Raw genomic sequence first — 17916 nt, 5'->3', positions numbered from 1 at the left:
TGGGCACAATGTAGGAGCTGACTGTACTGCAGCTCTGTAAGGACTTTGCTATCTGGGCTGGTGACTATCACTGCCTGATTGAAATTCAGAGCCTTGCAGCCCATTGCCCAGAGGCCCCGTATCACCTGAGGATGCCCCAACATGACAGCACTCACTCAGCAGCTTGCAAGAAGAGGACGGGATGCATGGCAGCTTGGTCTGGCAGTTGGTGACCCTGCACATGGCGGGGGGACTGAAACTAGATGATCACTGTGGACCTTTTCAACCCACACCATTCTATGACTCTATGATATGAAGGAGGCTGAGCGGAGTTATTTGGCTGAAGGTCACGTCTGCTGTGCTGCAGACACAGGGCTTGTGGCAACAATTGGAGGGCAGCAGAACTCGGAGGGCTCTCCTGGCTGAGGACTGCGACAGGCAACAGTACTCCTGCAGTGGCTAAAACCAGTCAAGGCCAGAGCCAGCGCAGCAGGTAAATGGATGCTGATATGCTGCAGTCATTGCTTCGCCTTCAGACGCTGTGTGTGGGTGGGAACCACCTTATAGAAATCTGCCGCACAGAAACTGCCTGAGCGCAGGCAGCGTGCAGAGATCCAGCAGCGATGTCTGAGTGATTCACAGCCCTGCGTTTCTTGAGTTAGCTCATGCCAGATGCATCCAACTGCCTACAGCAGAGCTGCTGATGGAGGCGATAACAGCACAGCATGGAGGATACCTGAATTCCAGAGACAAATCCCTTACACGGCCTTGCTGCACAATGAACAAAGAAACCGCCGAATGCCAAGCAGATTAGTAAAGCAAGGCAGAAAGAAATGCACAGTGAGTCATAAGATTAGCTCAGGAAGGAAAAGCAGAGCAGAACTATTAGCAGTTAGCTCTCCAGGTAGAAAACAGCAGTTTTCTGAGTCTGTTTGAAGGAGTACATGGGAATGTTCTCAGGTGCAGATCAAGCCCTGGCAGGTGGGAACACAGGGCTGTCTGTCCACTTGTACCTGCACTGCTATGAAACCAGCAGCCTTGTCCATCCTCAGGCTGAGAAAGGAGAGGGAGAAGAACCCAGATTTCTCACAGGGGCACTCCCAGAAGAAATAGCTGGGAAAGGGTGAACAGAACTCAGGAGGGTGCAGCAGGGAACGGCTCTCTGCGCCTGCAGGACACAGCTCTGCCCTCTCACAGACCAAAACCAATGCCCATCTCCCTCAGCTATTGCCTCCTGCACTGTGGTTGGGAGAGCAATGCCTCTGATCTGCCTGGCTTTGGGTGAGGCCCAAGCAGGAGTACTGGAGGGATGAGGGCTGGGTTTTATGCCAAGCATAACACCGCAGCCAGCTCTGGGTTTGATTCAGAATTTCAGACCTCGGCAGTAACCCCAGATCCGTGCATGTCCCTGTGCTGCCCTGAGGCCCGTTTCCCAGTGCTCCCGAGGCCTTCACTGTTCCCTGCCAGCCCCACAGCTGTGCCAGTGCCCATTCTGTTCCATTGCCCTGAAATAGTGGATGGGGCAGGCAGGAGCAGCTCCCGACCACTGCAGTGCATGGGAGTCTGCAGGAGAGATTCCTTGGGGCTGAGGTCTCCCTACAGACCAAGCAGCTGTGCTTTGTGTCCCACCATCCCGCTCCCCGGCAGTGATTTCTCCTTTGCTGCCAGCAGTCGGGGTTAAGATAACATTTTAGCCCATGTAATGCAGATTTGCATCCCCGAACCAAGCGTTGCTCATGTTACCGGCTCCGCCAGGAGCCTGCAGTGCTCCACTGCCCATAGCAAGCTGTGAATGGTGGCTGTCACCTACTGGAGTGATGGGGAGAAGAGGAAAATTGAAAACTCAACAGGCTGAGTCCTGCAGGAACCAAGTGCCTGGTCCGACCGCACAGGTGTTTGCCACTTAGAGAGACTTCTTTTGTTCCTGTCGCAGCCCACATAAAAAAAAAAACTCCTTGGCACATAAGAACAGACAAATTGACTTATAAAATTAGATTGACGGGCCATCTAATTTATCTGCTGGAGAGAGAAACTATTGCTTTGTGGGAAACCATAAGGAACAATTAGAGGGAGCATCCACGTAAATGGAATTCCTGCTCACTGACTTGCTGTTAGTATTGCTGTAGTGTCTGTAAGTTGTACCTCCTCCTCCCGTCTCTCTGACATACTGCAGGTATCCCTGCCACACAGCAGCCCACACCACGTCCACCCACCCTCGTGTGTTCTGGGAGGGAGGCTTTCACTGAGGCAGGAGCTCAGCTGGCTGCTTGGAGCTGAAAGCAGCGCAGTGATTTTCAAGATGTGATCACTGACAGCTCCGCATCTGCAAAGTTCTGTGGCTTGTGTTTCTAATTGGTTGGAAAGAGAGGTGCTGGGGTACCGCCAGCTGCTGTTGCTCTGCCTCTCCTCAGGGGCTGCACATAAAGCAGCCTGTCACGTGCAGATTTCTGCTGCAGGCTGCAGATTATTCTTCTGAAGCTCGAGGGTTAATTTAGCAAACCCACAGTTAAAGTCAGTTTGAAAGTAACATTGCCTTGTGTTGTATTAAAAACCATCTTGCTGAATGGCGTTAAATTGTCTTTTACATACTGAAATGTAATATTCTGCTGTCTTTCACAGCTTGCAGGGAGTAATGTGGAAATATTACGTTTGTCCTTTGGTTGAATGGTGCTGGCTGACAAACATGAATACTGATTGGTTGTTCAGACATCTCAGCTATAGATGAGAGCAAGTTGCTAATGAACACTGAGTCTTTTGGTCCCCAGCAGCCAAACCCCTCAGACACCATCATGTTCCCCCTCCTGGCACTCTGAGATGGGCAATGTTCATTGCATGCCTGCTGCCCACGTGCAATATTTCCGGCAGGGAGCTGAAGGACTGTACCTTCAAATAGAATTCTCAAATAAAACTTTTGCACTCTACATTGCTGGCTACCCTTTGGGGATTCATTTCTAATTTGAGGGCAGTTTATTCATTTATGATGTGATTCATGGTGCAGATGGAGAAATGGACAAAGGCAAAAAGGGAAGAAGAGACTCTGAGCACCGGTGATAAACACATCATCCCAGCCTTTTGATTTGATGACCAGCTTTCTGTTCAGCTTCTCTCTCTGAGTGCTCCTCTCCCCTGCTGTGGCTGCCTTGTTGGGTGCTGCAGCATTACCTGCTGCAAAGCAGGTGTTGAAGCCATGGCCACAGCCACCTCCTGGAACCACGGGGCCGTGCAGGGCCACTCCCAGCCTGGCTTAATGCTCAGGGGTGGCATTGCCCTGAACCGCAGCCCACATGGCACAGAGGGCATTGGACAATAGGGAATCAATCAGACACGCTGATGGCAGAAGTAGAGGGGCTTGGGAAATGCACTCTGATCATTTATGAGCAGTTTTTGTAACCGTCACATAATTGCACGTAATCAGGCATCATTGTGTGCTAATGAGCAGCTGTGCCACGTTAAACCCTGGCAGAGCTCCTGCTCTGTGCACTATGGGTGGCTTCGCTGCCTTGCTGGGCACTCCCCAGGGCTTTGGTGCCAGGTTGCCCCTTGCCTGCTTCTGCCACATGGTACATGCTCCAGCAAGGCAACTGCAGGCTGTCCTCCTACTGTGCCTGTGTTCATTCCTGGTGCCTCCTGCACTGCTTTGCTGGTGCAGATGCAGTCAGTGAGGCACGCTGGACCGGGCGGGTGTTCCTTATGCCACGAGCAAGCTACATTCATACAAGAACCTATGAAGCATGAGAGAGTTTGGGCAAGTATAATAGCTTTAATTAAAACAGAAAACCATATCCTTCATTCTAGTAATTATTTTAAAGAGCAGACCAAGTGCAGGGGCATGAACAGACTTAATGAGGGCTGTAATTATGGAGCTGGAAGAACAACCGCTCCTCGGCGAAGCTGCAGAGCGCGGCTCTTTGGGCAGCGTTTGGGGGCTGTTTGCTGCCCTCCCATCCCCACGCCTGGGGACACACGAGCCCCACACAGCACCTCACCCAGCCCTGCACAGCTCAATGAAAACTCACCGAGCACCTCCACCTCTGGGATTTATTTAACTACATGTACACAGCACTGCGTCTGGGTGGAATGTGGGGAACAAACACCCCGTATTTAACAAAAACTTAAGAGCTTCAGCTGCTGTTTCATTTGAATACAGACAACATCCCCCAAAAAGCCAACAATGGAAACAACTAAGCTTCAGAATTATAATGCTAATGACGTAGGATTTACAAAAATATAAATAACCCATTCACAACTGAAATAACACCTCCCATAAAAATTAACAAGTATTCCTAGAGGTAAACCATGGCTATAGAACATTATTTATTTTCAGAAAAGCACCAGAATCTGCAATGTTAAGTCATCTAAACAAACCGTGGTGCATCTCTCCTTAGCACTTGCAGACTTCTGAAAGTGTGCCCATGCTGATCAAACAGCTTTCTGCAGCGCTGCCTGCTCACGGGACAGCACAGTGAAGGTACAATTCTCATACGCACCCTGCTCAGGAATAGCACCCAAGGATGCACTAATTACTTGTTCACTTTAATAGGATTTATGTACATGCCTATTTTTTAAGTGTGCTTAGGAACTTTCTGAACAGCACTGGACTGAAACCCATCGTGTAAATTCTTCCTGTAGATCAGACTTCCAGACAAGCCTGGTGTCAGAACAATTGCTCGTTGCAGAAATCCACTGCCCAAGAGTGTTTCCATTGTTCAGTTCCAACTAAAGTTTGCACAGATGCTGAATTATTTTATTTCTTTCAACTTTCATTGAGCCGTGCCAGCTTGGCACCAGCAGCTTCCTGAAGTTGAAACGCAAGATCCAGCGCTATGGGAACTTGTTTCCCTTACATTCCAATTGTTGTGCTGAAAATACTATTAAGGAGAAAAATCAGAAGTCAAGTATCAAGCCTATGGGTTCCCAGCTAATGAAATCCACGCTCGCCCACCTGCCCAGCAATGGCTGCCATCTGCCCACGTCCAAGCTGCAGACTCATGGCCCCATCTTTGGGCTCCTGTGGTCCCTCTCTTCTGAGGGCTTCAGCCGGGCAGTGAGGAGCAGCCCTGCAGGCTCTGACAACGTGCCTGCGTGACTGCGGCTGATGTGAGCCCGCTGCCAGCGCAGGCTGATGGCGGCCATGGGCAGCCCTATGGCAGAGCACTGCGGCAGACATGGAGCACCGCCCGCGGCGGCTCACAGTGACAGCAGCTCTGAGTGGGCCCCAGCTGGACCGGGGCAGCGAGCACAGTGAACAGCTATAAAGTTAGAACAGCTAAAATGCGGCGACCGGCCCTGCGTGCCGCCTCCTCAGCACCGCGGCAGAGGTAGGTTCTGAACGTGAGCAATACTGCTCAGGCATCACACAGCTAAATATCAAAGTTCCCCTTAAAAACTATCATGAGAATGGGGCTGATTTCTTTGAAGAAGGAAAAAACGAACAAATCTTTTTCTGTCCAGAGCCCACCTACGTCAGCAGAAATGCCCAAGGAGGGCATGAGGGACAGAAGCCACTGTCCCTGTGAGGCTCTGCAGCACGCACTGCTGTGCTCTCATTAACTGCTCTGTTCCTAATTCACGGCAGCGGTGCAGTGCAGCAGCCACAGCCTGGTCCCCACCAGCGGGCAGAGAAAGGAGCTCCTGAGGCACAGTGTGAGGCACCAGCCCGGCTTCACCTCCAGAGCCACAGCTGATATCTCAGCCGCGTGATCGCTCCTGCTCAAACAGGTGACCTCATCGTTGTGAAGTGCGTCCACAGAGACTAAATATTTGATTCTGTCAAGCAATTAATCCAATACTCCATCCTTGCTGTAGATGAATCTCGGATGAAGAAAAAAAGTTTAGCCCCGGGTCCCTGCACTGTGTTTGCACCAGAAACGCTTTCCCTGATGGCTCTGCAACAGAACAAGCACATCCCCAGAGCCTGGTTAGCCTCAGCCAAAAAGGGTGCCAGGTCTGACTGACATCTCTGGTTCTCACAAAGAAAGAACAATGAAACAACCACAGCTCTGGAAGATATAAACAGCGGGAGACAAAATGGTACATCCAGTAGAGCTGCCCATGCCTCCTGTTATCTGACCACATCCTGAGCACGTTCAAATCTTAACAGCCTTTAACAAGAGAAAAGGAGGAAAAAACCAAACCAGAACATCTATTAATACTGTTGTTGGGCAGAACTGAGGGAGGGCTGTGTTCCCAGAAAGTCGTGCACTTTTTCCAAGCACCGTGGTCAGATAAGAAGAAGCAGAGCCTGGGGATGCCCCGGCAGTGGAACAGTGCCACTTGCTGGCAGCCACCGCACCGCTGGAGCGGCCAGGGACAGCACAGCCAGCCAGAGGGGGGGGACGCAGCGCTCAGAGCCAGCTGCAGCCTTCAACAGGGACATGGCATGCAGCAAGCTTGTCCCACAGGCCCAGGGGCACAGGCACTCAGACCAACAGCCATCTGGCTGTGAGCAGCAGCTGCGAGGAGACAGCAGCACCAGGAAGGACAGAAAAGGCCCGAGTTGTCCACCAGAACCAATTGGTACAAGCAGCAAGATCAGGGCAAGGGGAGAAAGTCAGGCAAGGAAATGGACTCAGCAGGCACAAAATGGTGTAGAAAGAGGGGAGAAACAAGACAGGCTCATTTTCCCCGGTATATCACTGGAGAAACCTTGACCTAAAGGCACTTCCCACTGATCTCCAGCAGGATTGGGTGCTGTCCTGGCTCAGTGAGCACCAGCATAAGGCCTCCCATCAGCACCTCAAGGTCACCTTGCTGCCCAAATCCCTGGGTTTAACAACTCACAGCACGGTTTGGTCAAAGCACTGAGATGCTCAAGATCCGAGCTCACAAGGTGCAGGCACCAAGACACACGCATGCACACTTGGGCAGAGCAGACAGCTCAGCACCACGTTGTCCTGGTGCAATTGGCAGTGCACTCTGGGCTGACACCTCCTGCCCACCATGCGGCAACCAGCTCCCAGCCTGGTGTCGTAGCACCTACTGGAGCCGGGCACAGCACAAAGATCTCAGCTCAGAGAAGCTGAGCGACGGCTCAGACAGCACAGCCAGGGAGGTGAGGTCCCACCAGCACCGCTCAGCTGCCGCGCCGTGACCTCAGCAGTGCAGGCATCCCTGCTGGGACAGGCATCCCCGCCACGGCGGGGCTGGGCGCGTGCCGGGCATCTCCCCCAGCTGACGGGGCCCTGCATTCCGTCCTCCCCCGCAGGGCCGCTCCCCACCTGCTGTGCTGGGATTTGCCCTCCACAAAAATCCTGGAGCGACGGACTTGTGTGGGCACTGCTGCCTGAGGCAGGGCACGGCGTCCTGCTGAAAGTCACTCCGCTGTGGGACACAAACCCCACTTGTTGGAAGGCTCCCTGGAAGCCCCTGATGCGGGCAGTACAGAGCACGGGGGCAGCCACCAGCCCTGCAAGCTGCCCCATAGCACTGCGCCTAAACTCAAAGGGAGTCTCACACAGGCAAATGGCTGCAAGCCCTGACAAATCCATCAGGAGCAAATTAAATGTGGAAGGGTGTTCCCTCCCTAACAGCTACTTCCAGAAATGAGAAAATTAACTCAGAAAAAAAAAAACCACCAAAAAACCCCCACCAACTTAAAACAAGCCTGCTCTGCTGTGATTTGCACAGGGACTCCAGCACTCCCCACACTGCAGTCCCGGTCACGAGCTTCGGCCTACAGCCGGCCCAACGTGCCTGGCAGCAGCCGAGCACCAGCTGCACCTTGCGGTGCTGCAGAAGGCAGTGCAGGGTCCCGGCCTCTGGCACTCCACTGCACCGCACAGCAATGCTGGAGCCACACCGAGCGGGCAGCAGGTGGATGCACTGCACAGCACAGGTGGTCACCAGCAGACTGGGGAGCAAACACACTGCCCTGGGCAGGGAGCAGCACAGCGCTGCATCCAACACAAACCCACATCAAAGTATTCCGGTACTTTAAGAAAACTGTACTCCTTTAAGAAAACCGTACCTCTTCAAGTAAAGGAAATGAATTTAAACACGCCAAATGCTGCAGTGCCACTGAGAATGACTGTGTGACTCCCAGCCACACAGTGATGGTCATGCAGGTCCTCCTCCAGGATCTGCATCTCCAGTGCACAGAGAGCAAAATACAGAGAACAGAGATTCAACTCAAAGTAGGAACAGGAATCCAGAAAAACAAAGTAGGGGCCAAAGGAAAAAGTTCTGAAAAACTGGAATGGGAGAGAAGTGATTGTTGGCCCTGTCAGTGAGCAGTACACAACTGAGGAGAAGCCAGCAAACATCAGCACTGTTGGTGTGGAAGACACCCTGAGGCCTCCAGAGACCCCTATGGCTTGTTGCTCAGGCAGAGGAAGGAGCTGGGAAGACAATCTGCCATGACCAAGGACCTCACAGAACTGATCCCAAAGCCAACAGCTTGCAAAGAACTGGGCTTACTACCCACCAACAGGCACAGCAACTGTGACATTGCTATACTGCTGGACATGGGAGTAAGTACAGCTGAAGAAAAAAGAACTGCAGGAGCCGAGCACAACCTCCCCAGGAGTGAGAGCTGTGAGAATGCAGTGCTGTCACCTCCCCAGCTCCTCTGCTCTTCACCTAGGAAGGATGCTCCTCCTTGCATGCTTCTATTCCACAATGCAAAGACCATCTCCATATACTTCCCACATGCACATTAGAGAGATGACGTGACCACAGGGCTACCAGATCCTCTCCCGTACCAGTACACACAGTGCTTGCAGTTTCCTCTGTCCCTTCCCTGACTTCTCCTAGCACTGGCGGCCCTGGATCTGGCTGAGAGCAAAGTGGTCGCACAGCAAAAGCAGGGCGTCGAAGCGCTGCAGCCGCTGCAGAGCCTGGGCCAGCCGAGGGATGGTGACGGTGTCTCCCGAGTAGGTGAGGTGAGCGACGAGCTGCTCAAATCCAGAAATCCGGCCCAGCAACTGAGGCATGACTCCCAGCTCCAGAGCCACGTGGCTGAAGTTCTTCACGCCGTTCAAGGAAGGGTCTAACAAGAAAGCGAGTGACTGTACCAAGGAATGGGGCAGATCTGCAACAGGGAGACCTGGGGATGGCAATACAGCAAAGTGGGGTTAGAAAGCGCATCCAGCTTGGGTGAAAAATCAACACTAGCCAGATTCAAGCCCCATCCCTGATGAACAGGTAGAACATCTACCTGCCATAGCAGGTTTCTCCTCCAACATTGCTTTCAGAGCACAACAGCACAGAGCTGGGTCAGTCCTGGAGAGGCTGGTAACAGTGACAACCCACCCTCAAGCCACTTCAGGCAGTACTACAGAAAATCTGCCCTGGAAACTAAGGGTTATGAAAGGTAGCCAAACTTCTGTGGTGAGTGGCACCTCCATGCAGCCAGGATGGGCTTTTGGAGGAGCTCCTTTGCGAAATCTGTCTGCTACCTCAATATATAGTGAACAAAGATGAGTCTGGAAGCCACTTACCCTTCATTGTACTGCTGATCTGAGTCACAAGGCTCTGGGCATCATTCACCTGGCAAGATAAAGATTCCAAGGTTAGGGACAGTGAGAGCAGCAGCGATGCCCATCACTGCTCCAAGGCCCATCATGGAGGTTTGAAGGATCGGCACTTGTCCTTCCAGCACTGCTGCCCTGTGAGCTAACAGCCTCTGAGGGATGTTCCTGGGCTCCCCAGCAGCAAACTGCTTCCACAAGCACAGTCTGGGAGCTAGGCTAGTAAATAGCCAATAAATGCTTTTATGTTATTTTAAAGCAGACATTTTCTGAACTTCAGTTATGTTAATGATGGGGTTCGTCACAAGCTAACCTGTGCGAGTTACCAAGCTAACCAGCTGCTCCAGGGCTCCTGCCTGGCCCACAGACAGCGTCCTCACCTGCTCCAAGCAAGCCATGAAACAGCTGGCAAATTGGCTGTGGTGGTTACCACAGTTACCCCGGATGCAGTGATCCCAGCTCCCATGAACCCGCGCTCCCTGAGCACCAACCTCCATCCCGAGGCACAGGTTGTGTGAGGGCAGCTCACGGTGCTGACTTACCTGCCGCTCCCTGCTCTCGGCAGCAGGGCTCTGCATGGCAGGGCTCTGCATGGCAGTGGACACGTCCCTCGCCGGGCCCATGCTGAGCCCGCTGCCGGCCTCCAGTGCCGCGCTGCCGCTCTCCTTGGGGGCTGCCTGGCTCCCCGCCTGCTCTGACCGCTCACTGCCCACAAACTCCATCTGGGAGGAGAATTTCTGCAGGTCGAGTTCGGTGCACTCCACCGGGGTGTGCGGCCACTTGTGCTGCATCTCAGAGGCACAGGAGGAGAGCGGGGCCAGGGCTTCTGCTGGGCCCGACCTGAGGTCGGAGGTGGCCATGGCGGTGGCCCGGCGCTCAGCACAGCCCCGCATTAGCGGCTGGCTCTCCAGGCCGCTCCTGGCCAGCTGGCCCTTGGGCACAGGGCTGCCCGCCACGGCCGGTGGCAGCTCCAGCTCAGGCTGGGCAGGTGGCAGCTGGAGACCGATGGCTTCTCCCTCTGAAATGAACTGAACCGCTTCTACTGGGCCTGGAATTGGAAAAGACTGCAGCTCAGTACAACCCAGCCCTGCCCGTCCCACCTCCCAACCGCACCCTCAGTCCTTTGCCCAGCACAGAGAGGCTCAAAAGCCCCTCTGCAAAGCTCCGTCCTGTCTGTGCCACCCCCTATGACAGCAAGGACACAGCTGGGCAGAGGCTGGGAGCAGCTGCAGCCCAATTTGAGTGCGCCTGGTACAAAACTTGTATGTGGTTTTTAAGAGAAGCACCAAACTATCCAGCTCTTTGCTCCTTCACAAAGTCTCAGCACTTCTTAAGACAGTGAGACTGGGAGCCCAGCGCGTCCACCCTTCCCTCAGAGCACACAGAGCCATGGTACCTTCTGTCTGCCTGTAGCAGGGGCTGAGGTTCTTCATGCCCAGGCAGCAGGGACCGGACATCTGCTCCTCACATAGAAACCTGCCGGGCACTGCTGAGGTGGGGACCATTGCGCGCTGGCCTGAGAAGTTCTGCGTCCGCAGGAAGACTTGGACATAGAGAAGAAACACTGTGAGCAAGGGCTTGGCTTGTGGCCCCAGCATGCCCTCAGCTGCAGGGAATGTCAGCCTGAGAGGACCTCCAACACCCGGCCGCTCCGACACCCCCGTGTGGGGCCATGCAGCACTCCCTCCCACCTCAGCGCCTCCCAGCCCTCATCCTGCAAGAACCACTCAGCATCCACCTGCCCTTGAGACACCACAGCAAGAGAGAATGCCAGCTTTGACAGTGAAATTACATTCTACTGCTGCTTATGGTACAGGAGCCAGGGAGGCTCCTCAGTATCCTTGTGCAGACACAAGAAAGCAAAAGAGAAACCTCCTAAGAAGCAGGATGAGGTATTTATTCTCTGTGAACAGAGGAATGTTTGGTTGACTTTCAAGGCTCGAGGCAATGCCCTACCCAGCAAGGAAGGGGCCTGGAACGTGTGCAAACAGCAAAGGCAGAAGGGAGACATGCGTGGCATGCACAGACTCACCTCGCTGGCACTGGCTCTTCCAGAACCGCTTGCAGTAAATGATGGAGAGGGCCAGAAGCACCAGCACGATGATGACCAGGGCACTGCTGGTCAGAGCAAGCAGGGCTGTGTCCTGTGGCGGCACGGTGGGGACTGCCACTTTCACCAGGTTTGTTCTGGACCGACCTGCACACAGCAGTCTGAGCTTTACAGCCTGACCAGAGGGTGCAATGCTTCAGACCACCCTCCCTGCCCCATCCCCCTTCACATGTAGTGAACACACTTCTTCCAGCACGTCCATGTGGGACACGGGCTCAGTGTTGCAGAGAGCAAACAGCATCTCTACAATGGTGCAGGAGCACACCTGAGCAGCTCTGACATGCTCATGCCAGCTTTGTGTGGCTTCCTGCCCTGTCCTCCCACCTCCCGCACTCGCAGGGCCACCTACACTGGGGCTCGGAGGAGGGTGTCTGCTTGGTACAGGGGATGCACTCCCAGTCCAGCTGCCCACTGAGCCGTGCCTTACGGTAAAACCTGTGAGAGAGCAGAGCGGGTTGTCAGCAGGGTCAGAGCCGGCCCTGCTGCAGGCAGCAGCCGAGAGCTCCTTCATGCTGCAGCATGCCGGGATGGCTCCAGGCACCACGACTCCCTCAGACGCCAGCTAAGCAGCGCTCAGAGCTACTCTTCACTTCTGTAGCTGTTTTGCCAAGGAGTGACATCATCCAGAGACGGCCTCCCTCCCCCTCCCTGGGTCTCGCTAACAGAGGCGGTGGTGATTAATGGCTCCACGAAACCACAAAAAAAACTTCAGCCAGCAACTCCATCTGGGAAGAAACTCAAAATCCTGAGCTCTGACATTCCTCTGTTACAAACCACACTGCTCACGAGCAAACCATCTGCAGCTCTTTGGTCCTTCATGGGCAGTCTGTACAGAGCAGTCCTGGCTTCACAAACTCCTTAAAAAAATCAGCTGAGGTCAACAGCCACAGAAACCACAATGTCCTCCTATGCTGCGCTCAGGGTGTGGTTCCCACCCTCTTCTTTGGAGGCCGCTAATTGCAGTGGTCTGCAGCCACTCGTCCCCTGGGGCCCAGCCACCCTGCTGCCCACAGCTCAGACTGAAGCCTTCCAGTGCTTTGCTCTGCTGGGAGCTCCCAGCTCCCTTCTGGTAGCTCCGATTGCTGTGTCCTCAAAGAGACGCCGCTCAGGACCACCAGGGCTCATCGCAGAGGGCACCGCAAGAGAAATGCCCTCCAACAAAGACTCCCCGCCAACCCCTGCCTGCATGCTCCCCTTGGTGCCACCAGCACTGAACCCAGCCTGGCCCCGCTCACCCTGGCAGGCACTCCCCGCACACCGCGTTGGCTGTCACCGTGCAGTTGGACTTCTGGATGCGGTTGATGAGGGCGCAGGACAGGCAGGGCTTGCAGCCATGATGGCCCCAGCTGTCCTTAAACTTCCTGGGAGGGCAAGCAACGCACTGCGCATCCCCCCCCCACACCATCGCCACAGTCCTGCAAGACACGAGGTTTGGTTTATGGCAGTGAGGAGATGCTTCAGGACCCAAAGTGATACTGAGAGCACAGCACCTCTTCTCTAGAGAAAGCCGAGAGCAGGCAGCCTCACACCTGGTCTTGTGGGGAGGCCATGCTTTGATGGCAGTGGCTCACGGGCAGCCTTGGTCCCTGCAGCATATGCCAGAGGGAAGGAACACCCTGCAGGGCTGACCCAGAGGGACTGCTGGAGTCAGGACACAGCCTGGTGCCACAGCTGGGCCCATGCAGCAGTGCCTCACCGTGCCCACCAGCCTGCAGCCTGGCTTGTGCAGAGAGCTCAGGAAAGAGAGAGCAGCTTTCTGGGAAGGGCTACAGAAAGGCAGCCATACATGGGCCACTGACTGGAAGGAAACAGATTTTCTGTGGCAAAAAGGAATGAGGACAAATACAACAGCAGCATGGAATCCACCCCAGTTTTTGCTTCCACCTTCTTGCCCTTCCATCCGAGGTGAGTGAAACCCTTCACCTTCCCTTCCTATCGAGTGTCAGCTCCTCCCAACAGACAGAAATCCAAGATCGTCCCCTTAACAAGAATTAGCAAAGAATCCACCCTGCACTGCGAAAACTTTGGTGCTGGGTGATTCCTGGTTCTTCAAAGGCCATTTACCTTGGAGAGCTCCTGCCCAGGCATGCAGCTCCTGCAAGGCACACACTTCCCGTGCTCGTCCAGGTACTCGGTCTCCTGGCAGCCCATCGTGTCTGGGAGGTGTTGGTACCTGAAGAGAGGAAGGGAAAGCAGAGTTCACACAAGTCCCAACACTCTGGTAGAGTAGTGTGCCCTTTTCTGGGCAAAAGCTTCTACACCGGCCAGCAGACAGCCTGCACTTCTTATGCACCAAGAATGTCACTTTGGCAGCAGTGAGGCTGCCTGATCTCACCCACGCAGCAGTCTGCACTGAGAGCTCAGGAAGCAGAGAAGAGGCTTTCTGGGAAAGGCTGTAGAGGAGCTGTGCTTTTGCTGCCACATTGCGTTACTCACAGTGGAAGAAAAAATGTCATCTCCAATATGAAGCCGGACACAGTGACCACTGAAGCCAGTCTGGCAGTCAGTCAGAGTATTCTGCTACACCAGCTGGATCCTGGGACATCCCAGACCGTTAGACAGAGAGAAGCCCCAGCTCAGGGAGGTGGCAGCTGAGCTCTGACAAGAGCCATGGAGCTGCATCCCAGACAGGGGATGCCCGAGTGCTGCTTGTCTCCTGCACTGCAGAAGTTTCACTGTGGAATGGACTCACAGCAGCATTGGAGGGCTGGCAGAACTGCACCCATCTCCTGGCAAAATACAGCCAGAGCCTTTCTGTGGGGATTCATGGCTCAGCTGAAAACAACAGCAGAGCTGCCCCAGCCTCAGCAGAGCCAGGATTTCTATCTTCAGTGAGTACGGCCTGTGGGAGCACTTGGGATTGGAGTGTCACTGAGCACAAGCAACAAAACCTGAAGCTATGAAACAGACCAACTCGCTCACAGCTTCAGGGCTGCCGGTGCTCTTCTGCATATTCTAGGTGTGTTCTCAACATAATGAAACAGAATAAAATCCATCCCTCCGCACTCTTCATTCAGCTCCTCTCCAAAGCAGCCAGGAGAGGAGCAGGAAGCACTGGGAATGCTCTTTTTAAGAGCACCCGGGAAGCCTGGCACTGCCTCACAGCCCCAGGGCAGCGCTCGGCCGAGGTGGTCCCCGCAAAGCTCCCGGGAAGGGGACGGCTCGGCCACGGGCCCCCCATGCAGCCCCCACCCCCCGCACTGCTGGCAGCACGGACACCGGATCTGCAGCACGCGGCTCCGGGCGCTCCGCTCCTGGTCCGACCCCCTCTGCTGCCCCTGCACGCACAGCTGGCCGCGCTCCAGGTCGGAAAGATCGGGATTCATTAGGGATGAAGTCTCCCCCGGACAAGCTTAGAAGGTGAGTCACCGCTCGCTGCTGCTCACGCGCACGGCAGCGTCTCGTTTGCTGCAAGGAGAGGCAGCGAGAGCCGGCGAGGATTGGATGTGAAGACATGGGGCGATGAGGAGCCAAGGGAGCTAAATTTATCTGGCAAGCATCTCGGGAGGGGCACGATCACAGCCTATTAATAGCATAAAGGTTACTGACGTTATAGAATAAATAAAGGAAATTCGTCATCATCTCAGAAGGTGGCGAAGAGGAACCTCTGTGCCAATGTCAGGGACGAGCACTCAGGTTCCGAGTTAGGACCCGCCATGTGCTGCATGGAGGACGAGGAGCAGGCGCCCAGCTCGGGGCTCAGTGCTGCGTGTGTCCTGCAGGGGCTCCGGCACCCACGCAGAGGGAGGCGGGACTCCGGGCTGCCTGCCGCCAGCCGTCTGAGGCACGGTGGAAGTACAAGGAAGGGATATGCATAGAAAAGGGATCTTTCTTGGAGAAACTCTCTGGCAACTACAGCCTGTGCTGGCACAGACTCTTCCTTTCATATATTTACATATGCTTCTCCACTTGCGAAGGGTTTGCAGACACAGATGCACCCCTTGCAGCCTATCTCCTGCAGAGAGACTCAGCTTAGAACAATTTCCCCGACAGAGAAAGTTACAGAGGCAGAAGGAATCCCACAGCAGTGTGGGCACACGTGCCTTGGGACAGCATGGTGCACTGTGCCCATAGCCACCCCACAGCTGCCAGCACAGAGCGCGCTGCTGCTGCTCGGTCAGTGTACTGGTGAGTGGGACGGAATCTTTTGTCAGTACCTGGCATCAAATTCAGAGCTGTGGGATCTATTCTATTTTAACAATACCAGAATCAAGACATTTGATTTGGAAATGAAGCATACTTCCAAAACCTCATAATGCTGCCCTCGTAATTTCTGATAGTCTAATTAATAACTATGACAATTTACTCATCAGCAGTGAGTAAATAAAAACAAATGACAAAGCCCTCCTGCTTCCCTGAAAGCCACACGGACCCTCCAGGTGACTGCCAGAGGAACATCAGCAGGAACGGGAAGCAGAACATACTGCCTATGTCTTAAGATGTGCAAAACCTTCCAACTTTGCCACCTGCTGCTGCTCAGACTGCAAAACTATGAATGGCAGGGAATGAGTTTCACTGTGTGAGATCCAAAGTGCTGCAGCACAGTGACAGCACGCTGCTGCCCAATTACCTCTGCAACAGTTTTGATCTGCCTTTCCTTGTGAAAATATAGTTTTGAAGACAACTAAACTGTTTGGGAACTATATTTAGACATTTATTTTGTGTCCAACAAGTGGATTCTGGTAGAGAACAAAAAGGAGGAGGAAATGAATGAATTGGTACAAAAACGTCCTCAAAGCAACCATTGGCAGCCCAGGGCCGGGCTCTGAACAGACTGAGGGAGCAGCAGCGCTGGGCTGCCACCAACACAGCCTCAGATGGGACGCAGGAACAGACTGAAAAGTAGAACCGGGGAGAACAAAAACCCTAAATAACAACTGCAGATGAAAAGGAAGGGAAAAGAGAAATGTTACCCGGAAAACAGGACTGCACGCGGTGCCCGTGGCCGTGCCCAGCCCCTGCCTCCTCCCCTGCTGTCCGTACTCGGATCCCTTTGGATGTGTCCCTGAGTCCCCAGCAGCGGCTCTGCCCCGTGGGGCACCGGGGCTGCGGGACCATTTGGGGAATGAAACTGAAGGACGGGTTCAGTCAGAATCACTCACGGTCATTAATACCAGGAAGGAACAACTATCGTGCAATTAGAATTACATTTACGAACAGGACGGTTTGCCATCAGCGCTCACTCAGTACAGCTTCACTGCGCCCTTAGGGATGCTCAGCGCCCATTCACGGCACCGGCACGGGGTGACGCGGCACCTGCGCTGCTCTGTGCCCCACTGCAGCGAGCCTCGAGCGGGGGTGAGGCGAGAAGGAGAGAACGGCGCTCCTGCGCACACAGCCGGGGCTCCCGGGGCCGGGACGGCGAAGTTCGGGCTCAAACTATCCAGCGGGGCCAGAACGGGAAACGCTGCTTGCAGCGACGTGTCACACCGTCATACCATCACACCGTCACACCGTCATACAATCACACCGTCATACCATCACACCGTCACTCACACCCACTCGCGGCGCTGCTCCCCTCCTCCCCCGCTGCGGTCAGGCCGAGCCCCGGCGCGCCCCCGGCCCACGCGCACCGCCGCCGCCCGACCCCGATCCGGCCGCGGCACACAAAGCTCGGTCCCCGCCGGCGCCCCCCGCCGCAGGAAGGCGGCAGCGCGCCGGGATATGCCCGGGCACGTCTCGGCGAAGGGCTCCCGGCCCGCGGCGGTACTGGCGGCTCGCAGCGGCGGCCGCACCCTCGGCTCCGACCTCCGTCCTCCCGCACGGTCACCCCGCGCTCGGAACTTAACGGAGCCGGCTGCGGCCCACGCGCGGGGCCACCGCTCTCACTTCGCTCTCGCTCCCTCCCACGCGGCGGCGCGATCCGCCCGCAGCTCCCGCCGTTCGGTCTCGTGTCCGCAGCGGCGCCCGCGCGGCGCCGACACCGGCGGCAACGGCACCGTGGGACGATGAGAACCGCCGCGGGTGGGAGGGAGAGCGCGTGGACCCCGCGCCTCACCTGTGTCCGGTGCGGGCAGAAGCGGGCAGAGGCGGGCAGGGCGTGTGGTGCGGTGCAGCCTCCGCTGGCGGAGCTGCGGGCAGGACGCGCCGGGCAGGACGCGCCGAACTCCGCGCGCTCCGTGGGCAGAACTCTCCGCGCCGCGTGGAGCAAAGCGAAGAACGCCCCGGGCACCGCAGAGCGCCCGCCCCGCCCCGCCCCGCCGCCTCCCATTGGCGGCCGCTGCGGGAATGCGGCGGTGCTATGTAAATCCGCGGCCCGTGCACGGCACCGCCCGCAGCCCGCACCGCCCCGCACCGCCCCAGCAGGGCAGGCGGCGCCGCGGGCAGCGGGGTTGCGGGGCGGCGGGTCCGTTCGTGTCC

At 55.4% G+C, this 17916-nt stretch overlaps 1 protein-coding gene across 1 annotated transcript; it reads right to left on the bottom strand.

The window, feature by feature from the left end:
* Positions 1-3719: 3719 nt before the first annotated feature.
* Positions 3720-17634, bottom strand: EDA2R (ectodysplasin A2 receptor). Its single transcript, XM_042886463.1, is given in 10 exon segments — positions 3720-9022; positions 9417-9465; positions 9989-10494; positions 10843-10989; positions 11479-11643; positions 11906-11991; positions 12792-12952; positions 12954-12971; positions 13621-13729; positions 17555-17634. Coding segments are annotated over 9 exon segments (1515 nt in total). The 5' UTR covers positions 13708-13729; positions 17555-17634; the 3' UTR covers positions 3720-8726.
* Between the last annotated feature and the right edge of the window lie 282 nt (positions 17635-17916).

This window comes from Lagopus leucura, unplaced genomic scaffold (assembly GCF_019238085.1).
Source record: "Lagopus leucura isolate 7727_CA_CO unplaced genomic scaffold, USGS_WTPT01 Super-Scaffold_100057, whole genome shotgun sequence".
Classification (NCBI taxonomy): Eukaryota; Metazoa; Chordata; class Aves; order Galliformes; family Phasianidae; genus Lagopus; species Lagopus leucura.
This window is presented reverse-complemented; position numbering and strand designations above follow the sequence as displayed.